Consider the following 16,642-nt stretch of genomic DNA (forward strand, 5'->3'; position numbering starts at 1 on the left):
GTACAACGTGACTTGACTGCTTTTTATGCTAAAATAAAGAAGAAAAAGAAAAGCATGATGTTGAAAATGCGGACATCTTTGGGACCATTCAATACAAACAGTGAATAGTGGTTTTAAGAATATCTGTTGGATATTTTAGGCTTAATCATTGCTATGTATACATTTTTTCGATCTTTATTCTTTTTTGTTGGCAATCTAACGTTAATACAGTGTTTTTCAGGTGTTCTCATAATTTTGACAGTTTCTTAATTTTTTTTCTTAAAATAAGAGATCTTCCAATAGGAATTTCTAATGTGTTTGTCCAAAAAAGATGCCGTAGAGCCAAACTGCTGTTACATAAAGTTCCCTTAAGATAGAGTCAAGAACGTATCGCAACATTATGAGAACCCCTAAAAGCTGCTGTAATATTTGTTTTATTTATGTAAAATCAATGCTACGTACATATTTTTTCGATTTTATTTTCAATTTGCTTCACATCCTAACGCCAAAAACACGTACAAGCACTAACACACACACGCCATCTAATTGCTGATATTTGTAGCGCTTGTTAGGCTTCACCTTGAAGTTTATCTAGTTTCATGCCCTGGCTGAAAGTAGCACGGCGTTCTTGTGCGCTCTTTCTGGTTTCCATTTCTTGCCTGGTAGCTTACTGCACAGCCTCGGATTAAGGTAGCGAGTATTTGTTTCGTTGCGCATGGGTTCATTAACCGTAGCACTTGCACTGTGGCTTGAAAAACTTTGGTAAGTTATCTTTCTATGTATGAACGAACGTTACGGTGTTTGAAATGTCCTAGCCCACCCATACGGACCTGCTACCGGGTACCCGTGTGAGCGTTGCTGTTATTTCCGCGATATATGTTCAAACCATGACTTACACTTATTAGTCTAACGGACGCAATGTCACGTGGAGCAGAAAAATGTTCATTTGTTCAAGTCTATTTTTTCTCTTTTAAGCCGTTAATGGGCTGTCAATAGGTTACGAAGCGTTATGTGAGGAGGGTCGCTTGATGGTATAATAAATATAGACGTTTTTCCGTTGCGTCTGTACTCGTGGATAACGTGTTGGATTTCCGGGGTTTTGTCCGAGAAAATTGGATTACGATAGAAAACGGAACCCTCTATGTCATTGATTCGTAACTAAGCAATGTTGTTACAGGATAACAACCATTAATGAAAAGTACAGAAAATATACGAATATGATAATTTATAAAACCACACACAAACACGTTCTTTATTTCTAAGGTTCACAATGCAATTTGCGATACTTACTTTCCAATGCGTTAATATTCAAATTCTCACCTCATTCACCACTGTCAAGGGGTTTTCACCACAGCTTACGTATTATTGCTCTCCCGAAACATATCCGCTCTATTCCTTGGTGCACTTGCTCTTGCCAACCCAACCCGCACTTCCGCCTCTCCATGACGGCGCAGGGATTACATTGCAAAGGTGAGCGTTGCCTGCGATCACACCTTGTCGCTGCCGCGATTAAAGCGCTTCCCTCCCTGCACGTCCGACGCATGCTTGCTATTTGCGCCTGTGTCTAGCAGGTTCGCGCTATTTGTGTTTGTGTGTCTCGGACGGTAGTTGCAACTGTCTTAGTTGGTCGGGAATGCGTCTGGCGCTTGGGACGCATACCTAGCCGTACCAGCGGGGGCCCTCAGTTCAGTTTAACGGGAACCACACACAAGGGTAGTTGGTTGCGCTCACGAGCTGCCGCTGTTTTTATCGCCCGGATCGCCGGCTGGGTTTTTTGGTTTTTCCTTTCCGTTTTTAACACTCTCCGTTTCGTTCCGGTTTCGTTCGCGGTTTTCGTTTGCGGTTTTCCGGTCCCGGTGCTAGTACTTTCGTTCTCTGTTTTAGGTTGATACGACGGTTGCTTGTAGAGCGAACGGTAGTGAAGAGGGATCAGCATCGTGTAAGTGGACAACAGCGGGGCAGTAGATGCGCCGGTGTTCATTTGCTTTAATCACGTTCAAACGGTGACCAATGGTGAAATAATCAAGACCTTAATAATAACTTCCAACGAGCAAGTTTTTGTGTAGGTTAAAAATGTACAAAAAAAGGATGAAAGTGTAGGTTAAGCGTAAATTCAAGATCACAAAACAAACATTTTTTATACTAAGACGGAACTGCAAGTACTTTGAGGCAAACTATAAAGAGTTTTAACGTATTTAAAGTGGCTTAAAACAAAGATTATGTCAATCATCTATAATTTCCCTTTATGTTGATAATATATAAGTCGGGCTGGATCATTTTGAGGGTTTTTTGAAGCGCAAAATATAATTAAAATGTGGGTCATATCGCTGATCGAACACCGAGCCATTACGTAACGCGGTCGTACTTCCTCGAAACATGAAGCAAGTGTAAGCACACCATAACCAACCTGGATCGAAAACTGTGCTCAGAAGTGCCCAGAAGCGAGGCAGAAACAAACATACACACACACACTCTCTCTCTCTCTCTCTCTGTTTCTGTGTGTTGTGATCGATAGTTTTGCGTAGTTCTGAATGCGACGTATTAAACTACTTCCAATGTGTTCCCTGTGCCCCGACGCTAATCGGTGTTCGGCTGGAAAACAGGAGGGTGGAAGCGTTTTTCCCCACCCGTGTTTCCATTTATGCCTAAATATAGATACATGCACGAAGAGAGTTATATTTATTCAATTATTATTAATACTCGACGCAGCGTGACGACGAGGATCGTGGCGCAAAAACCCGTTGGCATCGTATCGAGCGAACTCCGAACCCGGAACCTTTTTGTTCTGCGTGTATCGCTCGGTCGGCAAGTGTTGTAGTACGGATTGCATACTAGCTAGCGCGCTTTGGCCACGTTTCGCACCATCGCGTGGTCCCAAACGGCAATGTTCCTACTACAATCGAAAAATCGTATCATCTGCACTGTATTTATTATTATTAGGTGAGTTTGCGCGCGTGCTTTATTTTTATCTTTTCTCTCCACGGGGAGGCCAAAATGGATATTTGGGGTGCTAGAGCTAGAGATGTGCTTTTCTTTTTTCGGAACGGTTTGTCATTAGTGCGGCTTGTTATTAGTGTTGGTGGTGATGGTGATGGTGTTTGTTGGATGTTTGTGGTTTGTATGCCAAAGAACGCGTGAGTGTGACGTGAGCAGTACGGCTTAGAATTTAAAGCAGTGCATACGTTTGTTCTAATATCAGAAAATTTCACAAACTGTGACAAGTTATCAAACCTTTTGGAATGTATGAAACAACGCTTGAAAGCAGCTGCTCAAGCAAGCATCTTTTCTGCCTTCGGTTTCCAATACATCTTCCCAAAATTGGAACATTTATCGGAGTGCTAGCCATAGAAAAGCTCGCTCTAACGTTTGTTTGCATCCTTCGTTCCATTGCAAGGACATTATTTTAGAATAATTTACTGTTATTACCCCACCAACGAGCGCCCGTGGTTTTAAGCGATTTGACCCATTTTGATGAACGGACGCGCCCGGCCGGCTTTTGAATGGAAAAGCACCATTTTCTCCGGATACTTGCGCGACAAACCACTTGCTACCCTTCCCGATCGAATAGTGTCACTAGCTAGTGCCGTGCAAATTTCCGACATGACTGTACGGTGTAGAAACTGTTCGCTATCTATTCTGTTATACCTTCATCCTTCCCTCTAGCCAGCGCATGCATGCACACGGCACAATAATCATCGTTTGGCAATTTGGGCGAAGGACTCATTAATGTTCGATCGACAATTTATGGAAGCGATAAAATTAGCGAAACATTATATACAACCCATCGAGGGCTGGTTCCGTAGTGTTAGAGCTGGTAGAGTATAGTTTTTTTTACTTGCATCTTCTACAACACCACTTCGGCGTTGGGCTTGTAGGCTCAGTGAAATTCGGGAGGATTAAATTGCCATTAAGGATTGTTTCAAACTGGATTAGGGTTTAGTGGTACGATTGGGTTTCGAGCTTCATCGCGAGGGGCGTGGTAGTAGCGTTCCGGGAGGATGAAAAATTCACGCAGATATGCAATAAAATGGGCCAAAGGATTAGGTAGGATATGGTTTGATGATGACGATGATGGCTACTTTGGATTAGTTTCAATTGCCATTATTGGACCTTTGTACTGCCAATAAACGAGCTTAATGATCCGCATACAATGGATGCACGCATGTTGGTTGGTAATTAACAGGATAAATTTGATGTTTTGCTTTAAAAAAAATTATAACTAAGCATGTTACGTCTGCAGGGAATCTTTTCTTCTTTTTTTAAGGTCAAAGACATTAAAAACTCGTGAACAAATAGTTATCCAAGTAATTAAAATAAACAATTATTTACTCAGTAAGGATATCGAAGAAGTTAGTCACTGATGTTGCTGAATAGAATAACGCCCCGAATTGTTTTCCGCTTCGCAATTCCAGCATCGAGCATACGGCTGCAAAGAGCACGCCAGCTCGAGAAGGGTTTGTTGGTGAAATTTCACACTACAAAACCAAACCACCGACCGGGCCCGGCGAGTTGGACGAGCGATTCATGACGCTAACGACGCGCGCGCTGATGATGGTTGTGGTTGTGCTAGCCGTACCGTGCGGATTGGGGAGTTCAAAAATTTTCAAAAATAGAAATTTTGAAGAGCCGAGAATCTATTTTCGGGTCCTTCGGAAAATTTGACTATAAACACTCTCGGCGTTCCGCGTGTTGGTCGCGGCCATGCGCTTCTCTCGTCATGCTCTTCGCACGCGTGCTTCTCTCCTTGTACTCCTCGTCGCTTTACTTTTCCAGCGTTCTGCGTCAGTATAGTTCTGGCGCGAATCAGTGTAAAAAAAAAAATGGTCAAAAGCAGGAAACAAACGGACTCTTATTTGTGAGTAGGGAGAATATTTGTAGCCTGACCGATGGCGTATGTACATGATGCCGGGTGTTGATACTTTAATGGTAAACTTCATGTTTTCTGCACACTGCCTCTTCATCAGCAATGAAAACAACAACCATATCCACAAACGAACTTCAATCATAGCATCGGGATGAACAAAAGTATAAACTTTATGGTGACAATTCCAGATCCTTCGCGTAAATGTAGATTTATGAAGACTGAAACGAGTGACAAAATGATGGAAGAGTTAGAAAAGTTTTGCTGTAAAACAAGCGCGACTGCACGGCTGGGGTGGGTCACAAGCTTATCTACGATTTGTCCACGACAGCTCCCACCCGGCACCTAAAGTCGGTCCCAACATAGCTCAGTGCTTTTATTTGACCAACTGTTAAGCAATTCGTATTCAAATCTTAGTGATTTCCGTTGGCGTACTGTGGAGTGCATCTATTCTTCTTTCCACGTGCTTATTGGCACAGTCGCTAGTCGTACGATTTTAGTGTTTTCTAGCAAAACAAAGAGCAAAACTCCTCTTGTGCAAAAATCTTCGCTCAACTTTTTCGTCATCAGCAATCAAGAAAGCAAAAAGTAGGACGCTGCTTCCGTCTGTGCACCAGATATGTTGGGCTATTGTTCATCTCGACCTAATTCGTCTCGTTAGGAATGGGCTACTTTTGGACTGCAAGGCAAGGAAATACCGTGGAGTGGAAACTTTTTGCTCGGTAGCATATGGAAAGTCAGAGTCAGAGAAAAAGTTATTGCACAAAGAAACATGATAGAATGAATCGCCTTTCACTGAAACTTTCAGAGAAGAATATTTGAAGGTATTGATTTTTAGTTAGAAATTCGCAAAAAATGGAGTGGATTCATGCTTTAGTAAATCACAGCAAACAACTGTAAAATGCTCTAAAGATAGCAAAAACTAATTTAAAAAATACGAAACGAAACTTGAAGCAATGTATACCTTGTATCGATCGGAACCTTCTTGTTTGGTTGTGTTAAAAAAGAAACCTTTAAATAAATATTGCAGAGAAAGACACCTGCATTAGACCGACGTTTTGGAGGAAACTCTTGATTGAAACGTTGTCATTCATATCATAAGTCAGATAAATCAAATCTTATAAATGCTTTACAAACGTACGTGATATTGTTGGTCTGTGTACACAAATGTGGCGGTCCCGTGGTACAGTCGTCAACTTGAACGACTCAATAACATGCCCGCCATGGGTTCAAGCCCCAAATGGACCGCCCCCCCGTAGCAAAGATTTGACTATCCGGCTGCGTGGTAATGAATTAAGTCTCGAAAGCCTGTACAAGACGGCATGTCCGCGTAGGACGCTACGCCAAATAGAAGAAGTGTACACAAATAGTACATCTTGAACTGTGGCAGTTGATTCTAATGCAAATCCGTCTATTGAACGGAACAGGTTTTTCAAAAAAAAAAACCTAGTTGAATAGGAAAAGCCATCCCCCTACGGAGACATATTATTCGACAGGACTAAAAAACAAACCGGATTATAAGATGCTTTTTGGGTGAGATGGATGATGATGCTGTGAAAATCGGAAACTGTTTTGGAAGGTTATTGTTTATTTTTGTAATTTAAAATTAAAATGGACTCTAGGGCTCAGAACAGCTAGCTAAGCCGGTGTTTTCATCAGGCTCTCGTTCGTACGGGACGCTCGGGTTCAGTACAGTAGCGATGCAGATTTTATTTGATGCTTAAACGTGTTGTACGTATTCTTGCTTTTGCATGCTCCTTTATATGTGTGCCATGTTTAAGGAACAAATAAAACGAGGACACATTCAATGCAGTCACGATAAATGCATGTTTTGGTAGCCTATTTTAAGAGCTTTCGTTTTGTCTCTTTTACTTTTTCATCATTCATTCTGCTGTTCAGCATCGATGCAAATGTGACCACACATATATACACACACACACGCACACACTCTGGCTGAGGGATGCAACGGAAATAAGGCCAGATAATGTTGCGCTCTGGCTCTTTTGGGCAGTTTTGGAGCTCCCAAGCTATAATGTCTCTATGTATGCATCTGTGTAGGAATGAGTGGTTGTCAGCGTTATTGCATAGTATCGTTCGAAGTATGCATAAATGATGCATTTTATGGCACCATTCCACAGCACACAGACACGTGGTGAATATGTTAGCATATATGTGTGTTTATCGTGCGTTTGCTTATATCCTATGATAAAATGTGATGAATTGTGGGTACACTCTTATGCTTGCGAACGTTCCAGCAGCATGATATCACCGGGCAGCTACCCTGCGATGAAACGAAAAACGACTCATTTTGCATTCGGACTCGTTTAGTAGGATGCTCATTTTATGTTGGGTTTATTTTAAACTTGCGTTAAATTTTATTACGCCCACTGTTGAGTTATTTAGGCATTAGTTTTTTAGTTATGTATGCAAACCTTTCAACATTCCGATTGGGGTTTCTGAGTTCGGTAATGAAGCAAGGTAAAGTTATTGCTACATTTGTTCAAACTTTCAATCCACTTTAACTATCATTTTGTGTATATCTGGCATGTTCATAACGATCATGTAGTTTACACATCCATTGTAAAAGTTACGATCGAATCTGAATTGGGTCGTCCGATCTAGTTAAATGTATTATCTTTCACTTCTTTCAACCAATTCTGTGTAGTTACAGTTCAATCTACTCTTTTAATAGAATGAAATGCATCGCATCGTTTCCTCAAGATCCATGCCTACAACTACATTTATGAACATTTTCATGGAAGAAAAGCCCAACGAATTTATATTCATTGTGCTGCTTTGTAAAAGCTAATTTCACACTCAAATGAACGAAACTATTATCACACTAATGCAGCCCTCAGTGACTGTTAGACGAGTATCGAATTTCATCCGTTTTGCAGCAAATGCATTTGTTCGTCTGTGAAGCAGTCGTCCTGCTGCACTTCTACGGCTCTGTACCATATTGCTATTGATCTGTTGAAGCTCCTCGTGCATTGTCGTTGTTGTTTGATGTCGTTAAATGATACAAGTTGCAGACCGTACGAACGCTAGACGTTGCTGCGTATGTCGGTATGTATGTGTATGTGTGATAGGCGCTTAAATGATGGCAAAGAGGGGGCAATGGTGAATCCACCATAGTGTCATATCATGTTCTTACGACACAAACGATCGAAACTGTGCTCTCATGTCGAACATGCGTGGCTGTCAGAATAATGTCCGGTGTCATTTACAAAAAAAAAAAATACCCCTCGTTGTTGTTTGTTTGATATCCAGTATTGTAAAGTGTACGAAACAGCTCTATTTGGTTTAATTTGGAAATGTGTCTTTCTCGATGGGAATTGATATGGTTAAAGAGTTATAACTATAATTGCTTCAGTTTCACTATGATTCCCGCAAAATCTGTTTTTGAGAGTGAATTTTCCACATGGGAATATGTTTTACCAACACGAAACCACCTCATATCGATCGCTAAGCATCCGACTTTCCTGGCATGTGTTTTTCATTTCCTTTTTTCTTATCTTTTAAATAACATTTTGATTTCCCGTTTTATCAAAGCAATTAACGCCAGCGTCAACATATGGCACTGCCGCCGATAAGGCACGAAATTGTTTGACGCACATATTTTCTTGATAAGCCAGAGATAAAGCGAGCGATCAGCGAGAATGTGGATACATACATTCATGCTCATGCTCTCGGGCTCGATCCAATAAAGGGAAATTCGTTTTTTCTTTATCAATGGATGATGGTGCAGGCTATTAGGATCGGTTGCTTTTCAGGCGGTTTTTGTTGAGAAATATTTATTGAACGGTAAAACGATCATTTTGATTCGATTGTGTGTGTTTACGAGCGTTGTAGAGGAGTTTTCGGCGAACATGGAAATGGTAATGATTTTAGTAATCAAATACTCGAACCCCTAAAAACTATACCAAGCTCAATAATGAATAAAAATAAAGAAATAATCAATAAATGAATTTATTAGCGCTGTATGGGAATGCATGATAATGCAAAATATACTACAAATATTATAGCAAAAAGCGTTTATTAAAAAAAAACTCTCTTCTAGAGGCCAGTGTGGAAGGACGGTTGTGCACTGATGGAAAATGTATCCGGGCAACAGCGGAAAATTCTAACATACCAAAGGTTTTTGTATGTTTGCACTTGTTATGCAAATCATACCGTCAAAGTTTGGATTTAATTATTCGTAAATCTTCTGCTATCTGCAAATGTCTCAAGCCGCACGTTGTTTCCGTCCTTTCAAAACAACAAATGTGTGTGTGTGTTTCGTAAGCAGCAGGTCCTTTCCGCGACATCTTTCGTGACATCGGCGGAAGTGATGTGTTGCCAAAGAATCGCGCATTGCGCTAGAACATTCGTCGTACGCAGCAGCATCGTGGCTGAAATTTTGAATCTACCACATCGTGTTGTGTTACCCTGGAAGAAGATGTAGAAGCGGCTGATGAAGAAGCCTCTTCGTCTCAGCGTGTGAATGAAGAGGACCGTTTTGCTGTGACGAAACGGCGGTTCGCTCATAAATCATTTCTCACCCTTTCACCTAGGCGCTTGATGCGCTTGATGATTGTCATGTGGCAATCCGAAATTAAGCAAACGATGGGAAGGAGGACGGGAGCAATGCGGGATGCTGTTGGATGCTGTGGATCTGCTCTAATCAGCGTGGAAGCATTTTCCAACCGAGTGCGTCCCGACCGGTGTGAGCCTGTTTACGGCTCAAAATGTATAGCCGCGCTACCCGCTTGAGCAAAGTTTAGTGTTGTGTGGGGCCTGTGTATTTGTGCATTTTTTACCCATTTTCACGTGGTATTCTCGGGATAGCGAAAGGATAACGCATGCGACAACAGGCGTTGCGTGTTGCGTGAGGCTAAGAACATTCAACTGAAGTTTCAGAATCTTTCGTGCCAGTTCAAAATCTAATCGTTTGCTCGGTTAAGGGTACTTTATCTGCGGAATGAAAGTTTACTATCGATCGAAGCTATTCGCGTTCGAATATATTCCGTTTTATGGTCTTTTGCCGTACCGTGCCGTCGCTTCGGGTTTGGCTCGTGAGCGCATTAACGCATTAGGGTGGAAGTGGTTTTCCAGTGCGCTTTGTTTGCATTAGCAAACGAATGCAGGTACGTTTATGGGGAGAATGCTTCAAGCCTTTATCATGCGTGCATTAGAATCGATGGTGCGAGAGCAAACACACGCACTCACACATGCAAACACGATAAATCCCTTCAGGTATTCATTTGCATCTTGTGGTGTGGTGCTGCTGCTGCTTGCTCGAAAGGGGTAAATTTAACCGCAGCATGATAATGTATCGCTCTGTGCGGAAAATTTCTCTCCGCACTCCTCCCCCTCATTTGTCTCTTATCAATAATTTATCATCGAAATCTCATCGTGCTTTATAACGGAAACCCTACTAAACCCTGGCACTCATTTCGGTCATTACCGACAAGCGAAACATGCACCTTTGCTCGAGGTTCTCTTCATAGATTTTCGGGACCGTGTTGTGGGCGGTGGTTGAAGGGATTTGCATCCTTTTGCATAAACAATGACATCCTTCCATCCTTTTCTATTTCACACGTAGCTTTCCTTTACCATCCGTCGGACAAACCCCGCATTATTTCCCGGGGACTAGATCTATATTTGTACTTCGGCTCGATGCGGCTTTCCGAACAATATTTGAACACGCCGGCCAGAGAGAAAATATTTGGCACGGTGCTGTGCAATCAAACACGCCACACCTTTGGAGGGCACTGCAAGCAAGGAAAGAGCATTCGTTCGATTTGTTGCTTCCCAATTAGCAATCGGTTCAATGCTAATCTACAATATATCGATGCTTTCCAGCTGCAGCTCCGAGAAACTGAACCGATGTCGAGTGGTGTCTAGGCGTGAGAAAAGGACAAAAATAGAAGAGAATTAAATTTGCACGGCTTAACGGTTACGGTGCTCACCTCGGTTTTAATCTTATTTGGCGAGAGAAGGTAGTATTCGATTAAAAATTTCCTGTTGCTTTCCATTGTTGTTGGCCAGTAGGCAAACGGCAACAGGCGTGGTTATGTTTTTGGAGGAAAAGCACACCACAATTGTTGGCCAATGAGTGGAGGAGTGTCACAGCGTAGGGGTCTACCTTGGGTAAAACTTTACTTACAACATGTCATGAAAAATGATGATCGGTGTGCTTATTTTGAAAGCAATAAAAAGAAATGCTTCGCGGCGTTAGGAGCAGAATCTAATTGCCCTGCCGTAACGCAATTCCGGTTTGCTTTATTTTATTTGCACCCTAAACTGACTTCAATTTGCTTACGCCGACTCTCTCTCTCTCTCTTGTTTCGCGTACAGTTCATCTCAAACGTCCGTTCAAAAGGAAACGAAAGCTTAGAGCTGTTTCCCTGTTTCCTGTTTGGCAGCCGACTGGTTGCTTTTTTGCCTCGCGTTCATCATTCATTTTTATGCGATTCATTATGTGTAATGTGGGGTTTTGGAATTGGCACATTATTACCGGTGCCATTTTGAATGCGAACTTAAGGTACACGCGTAGTTGCTTGCTGGCTGTGTATGAAATTGTATATAAAAAACGCGCTTATTTTTGGAGTTTAGGTGCCCCGGGAATTAAAATCGTTAAGGCACGTTTGGTGACAAAAGAATGTTTGTGCGGTTGTGTAAGGGTCATGGCGTTATGGTCGGGAGTTGAGCAATAAAAATATTGGGTTGAAAAGGAAGCATAACAGCCCAGCTGGTCTTGTACCACGGCATACGGAACAGCAAGAGTAACAGTCAAATGTCTAATTTACGTAAAAATGTGATTGCAATGGCTTACACAGAACAGTGTACGTAACGTAGGTAACCAACAAGTCCTATTATTTAGCAGTAAAAATGTCACCTAAAGTTGTTTTAATTGCTCCTTCATAACTGCCAAAAAGTTCGGAAGCTGTCAAATTTCAATCTCGGTAGTGTGCATGATGTATGGATTGATGTTGTAATAAGCATCCCGTCGTACAGCTTTTTCCTTCTAACAAGTATTGTCAGCCGAAAGCTCCAGTCGCTGTGAAATGGGCTCATGATTAATGGAACTGTCACCGAACGAATAGCAGTTGAGGTAGACACCGGGAGCAATAGATCAATCGTTTGACGGATGCATCGGATGCACCGACCTATTCTGACGTTTGGGGTCGCGAGTGATAAAACGATCCATTTGCTCCACTTCTGTCCCGTACAGACGTGTACCGGTTGCCACACATATTTTCACGCGCACAATAGCACCCTGCACTTTATAGGACGACCGCCAACCAGCGGCAGCATCCGTTGAACCTCCTAGGCTCTGCCCTGGCAGGCAATGCTGATTTGTGATGCTATTTTTCAAAAGCAAATACCCTCATCTATCACCGAATCGAGTAATGCTGGCATTCCTGCCTTCTGACTAGTGCCTGAATGACGCGCGCTTCTGTGTCCCATGCCGTCGTCAGACGAAAAGAAGCCTGTCGTGCCATACTGATGGCATCCGGTTTGGTGCAGTGTGTGCGGTCTCGCAATTTGATTGCATCCATCCGTAGTTGGCTGCAGTGGGAAGAATAGCACGTGCCAAAAGCAAAGGGTTTTGTACAATATATGGTACTACCCCAAGGATGAGCTTAGGGCTTCAATTTGGGATTGGGTTTCATTCTTGCAGCTGTTTTGGAGGAAAAGAGCATTATGATTTCCATGGGTGGCGAGTGTTGAAGAAGCGAGCACTGATGGGTATAGTTTGTAATTGTTGTACAGAGTTGGCTTGGGGACACATCATTATTCCAGAAGCAAACCATACCGTCGTGATGTATACTCAAGCCAATCGTAAATGTGGCTTTTTAGAATTATGACCAAAGCTCAGTAAGATTTATTGACCATTACTTGACGTTTCATCGCAACATTACTAAACATCATGCTGCAGAATGGTGTGAATGTATGATGTACAATGTGTCAGTTATTGTAGCGTATTTTCCATAAAATTCAAAGCATGTCGTATTTGTCATCACAGTTTGATTTTTGTTTTTGCTGTTGCGTTTTTTTTCCGCAAATTTTATGGAATTATGGAACTCTCAGAAAATATAATTCGTTTTAAAATGTATGTAATACCCGTTTTTGGTTAAATTAGAGACTTTAGGATAGTAAACATATAAAAGCGAATAAAACATGCAACTCTAAAACTTACACCAAAACTAGACACACCCGTCCGTTCTACTACAATATACTGCTTCTATACTCTACGGAACAATGATCATTCGTACGTCTGATGTTTGTATGTTTTCCACAAATCTTCGCTTGAATGCGTTTCAAGTTTTCACAATAAATTGAATTAATTCTTCTTTGTAGCGGTAATTTATGGCGTAGCTGCAAAAAAAAATTATTTATTATACGGGGAACAAAAGACGAATACATAATGAAACAAATTGGAAGTTTGTTTTTTTTTGTCTGCGACTAGGGTTTGTTTAGCTTGTGCTTTCCGCTTGAAAGTTTTGTTTCAAGTTTTATCTTCGAATTCGTTTGTTTAGACGAGAGAAATATTGAAGCAAAGTTCATTGGGACCGTTCTTCTAATGAATTTGAACGCCATTTGACGGCTAAACTCTCTTCACAAGATGAATGAAGAATGCAGTTGCCAAGAATTTGTTCACCGAAGATTATTTGCATCGGTACGCTTTCATTTTATGCTTGAGCGGTTTAGTAAACGCATCGAAACAAATGCGGGTATATTGTGTTTTTGCTTCCAGTTCCATTGTTTGTTTTATCAGGCAGAGTTTGAAAGGTTTATTGCGCTAATAACTATTCGTTTGCTTGTGATTCATTCGAAGCTTTTAGTTAATTAAAAAGCATTATATAATTCAACTTACAACAAATTAATTGAACGACCTAACGAGATACCTGTGTTGTTTTTTCTTTGCAGATTAACAACAACTGAATAAATCTTCCATTTACGAGATTTTTCTAGTCAAAACGGAAATGAGTTATAGCTAATCTACGTCTAATACTATAGATAAAAACGGGTTGTAAGTATTCTTGTATAAAACATCACTTTGTTTTCAGAAAGCTCCTTGAAATGTGTAAGCTTTTAGGCTGATAGTCAAGCTGCTCTGTTCGATAGCTCTTTAAACTTTTACACCGTTGTATGCCTTCATTTCGTTAGTTTCCTTTTTATGTTAGTGTGAGAGTTCGCTCGCGAGTTTTTCATCAAATAATCAATTGTTGTGGAACGTAATTTGTTCCAGGTGAACGATATTCAAATGTTTCCGTAAGCACGAACAGTCTGTACTTGATACCCCGAAAGGAAAAAGCGTTTCACCCTTATTTCGGGAGCGCTTTTAATGGTCCGTTCACTGAACCAAAACCAAATACTTGGTCGTTTGTGATTTGGTATGCTTTGAAATGATGTTTTGTGTGAAAAGAAAACGAATAAACTGAATAAATTAAAGCAATGGCTATTTATTTCATGTATAGTATGCTTTTCAAAAAACAGTTTACATTATCTCTGAATTGACGTTTCATTGCTCTATACAACACAATAATCTGTTTGTGTGCATGGTGTCAATTGGCCTCTAAACGTAAAGCAATCAACTGCAAAACAAATATCTCATAATATGGATCTTGTTTGAACTTAAAGTTCACCTGGAAAGGTATATTGACCCAAAGTTAATGCGATCTGTTATGTCGCTAGTTTTATTTTCCGGCGATTTTCATCCTAGCCTACAACCTGTGATAGAAAAGATTTCCAATAGCACCTTTTTTGTCTTTTCATGGCGATTTTAATCCTATAAGCCGATTTTGGCAGTCAGTTGAATATGTGTTTTTTTTTTTGTTGTATACCTATCGTTGTGTTGCAGACGCTTACCGTGGTAACCGTAACCCGCAGGACACAGAAAATCCAGACCTGACAGAAACTGGAAAAAATGAAGTCAAGAAAAGTGAATCTGTTGTGTGAACATCCCACATCAGATTGCTTTCCCGCTAGAAAAGGGTGCTTCGGAGTATTAGTAACATTTGTTATTGCAATAAAAATGATGGCGACTTTTTGCCCAATGGTGGAGACGCATGGTCTGTTATGTATGAAAGTAACATACTGATGCTGGAAGGCTATGTTACTAATCGTAAATAAGCAACATTTTTGAATGAAATTGGAAAATAAATGTTAATTAAAAACATCACTAAAATTCGTATAACGAAAGCTTTCAATTCAATACTGTTAAGTTCATCACTTAAGTGTATATTTTCGGTTGGTGTTTCTCTCCTCTTTATGAATTTTCTATTCAAAGCACAATCAAACACACACGGGCTTCGATGTTTATATATGTGAAAAGGAAATTCAATTTTTGCACATCTATTGTAAGCAAAACCCATGGGGAAATGATGTAAAGAAGAATCTATTTTCGAAGAAAATTGGGCATTTCTCACTATACTCCACAATGCATGTGATTGTCTTTATTCTCGGAACGAACGATTGTAATCATTGGAGATGTCTTTAACGACACATGTCTTGAGTTCTGTTTCGTGTCTATAGGAAATGGAAGTTCCTTCCGCGTGTTTGCTTGCCTAGCCTGACAAAGTGGGATATGTTTATTCTTTTTGTTGGTTTCATATGTGTAGAGGCACACTTAAGGAATTTAAAAGTTTAATGGTGGTTTACTAAAATAAATATACATTTTTAATAGTATTAAGCCTTATTCAATTTAAATGTTTAATGATAGTTAATTTTAATAAATTTAAATGTTTAAAGATTCTATAATCGCAAAATACTTTCGCTTCGACACATTTATTAATCTTAATTTTCTGTTTTTTTTTTACATTTTTCTCTACCCTTCTTTTCAATGTACAAATGCAATGGTACGGTCTAGAAATAAAACCAACATATTTGTTCGCTGCACATCTGATATAGATGCATTAAGTTAATGCACATCGCTAAACGGTGTGTAACGAGCCGCAAAGTGAACGTTTAAAAACGGTCCGTGTGTACCTTTTGCAGGAAGTAAATTGTACAAGCTTTAGCGCTTGCTTTAAGGCGCATCGGAAAAAAACGCTTTTCCGGGTGTTCATCCGGAATATCATCAGTATTAATAGTGTTACTATACAGTACGCAAGGCTGAAGCCAACGACGACGAAGGCGAAACACTGAAAATACGACATCCAATAAATTTGCTGTCTTAACTGTGTAAGAACGTATCGGGAGGGGGAGCTACTGGTACTGCTGCTGGTGCTGCTGCTTAGGAAGTGAAGAAGCGCAACGCCTCCACCGAAAAGGGAAGCGAAAGTACGAGCGCGGTCGGTTACAATCATTTACGGACGCCGCACAACGGTTGACACTTCCATTAAAAGCATCGTCGATAGACGAAAAGCTATCCACTTTGCCCAAACCGAACCGGGTGTCACAAAAGCGGACCATCGACCGGCAACGACAGAACCAGCTTTGGCTTGCGACCGGCAGTACCGGCAGCAGAGAAGGGAAGCATCAAAGGCGACAACTGTAGCACACACATCCACACCGCCGCCCATCGTCTGGTTCATCGTCGCTTAACTGTGTCATGATGACGAACGGAATCGCTGATGCGCAACAAAATGGCGGTGGCCAGGAGGACTCAAAGACCAATCTTATCGTCAATTATTTACCACAGCAGATGACCCAGGAGGAGATACGGTCGCTTTTCTCCAGCATCGGGGAGGTGGAAAGCTGCAAGTTGATTCGTGACAAAGTGACCGGTAAGTGAGGGATGTGGGTGTCCGGGGTGCGTTTGCATTGTTACATGGACCATGTCTGAGCCCGGTTGTGTTACACCATGCACAC

General features: G+C 41.1%; 1 protein-coding gene across 4 annotated transcripts in view; it reads left to right on the plus strand.

Moving 5' to 3' along the window:
- Nucleotides 1-16,642, plus strand: part of LOC121595237 (ELAV-like protein 3) — a 51,483-nt gene that overhangs the window by 25,299 nt on the left and 9,542 nt on the right. For all 4 annotated transcript variants that reach the window (XM_041919029.1, XM_041919031.1, XM_041919028.1 and 1 more), the window contains exons 4-5: nt 13,757-13,859; nt 15,699-16,557. In XM_041919029.1, the coding sequence (XP_041774963.1) occupies nt 16,383-16,557 (175 nt within the window). In that variant the 5' untranslated portion in view covers nt 13,757-13,859; nt 15,699-16,382. The remainder of the gene's footprint in view (nt 1-13,756; nt 13,860-15,698; nt 16,558-16,642) is intronic.

Source organism: Anopheles merus, chromosome 3R, assembly GCF_017562075.2.
Source record: "Anopheles merus strain MAF chromosome 3R, AmerM5.1, whole genome shotgun sequence".
Taxonomy (NCBI): Eukaryota; Metazoa; Arthropoda; class Insecta; order Diptera; family Culicidae; genus Anopheles; species Anopheles merus.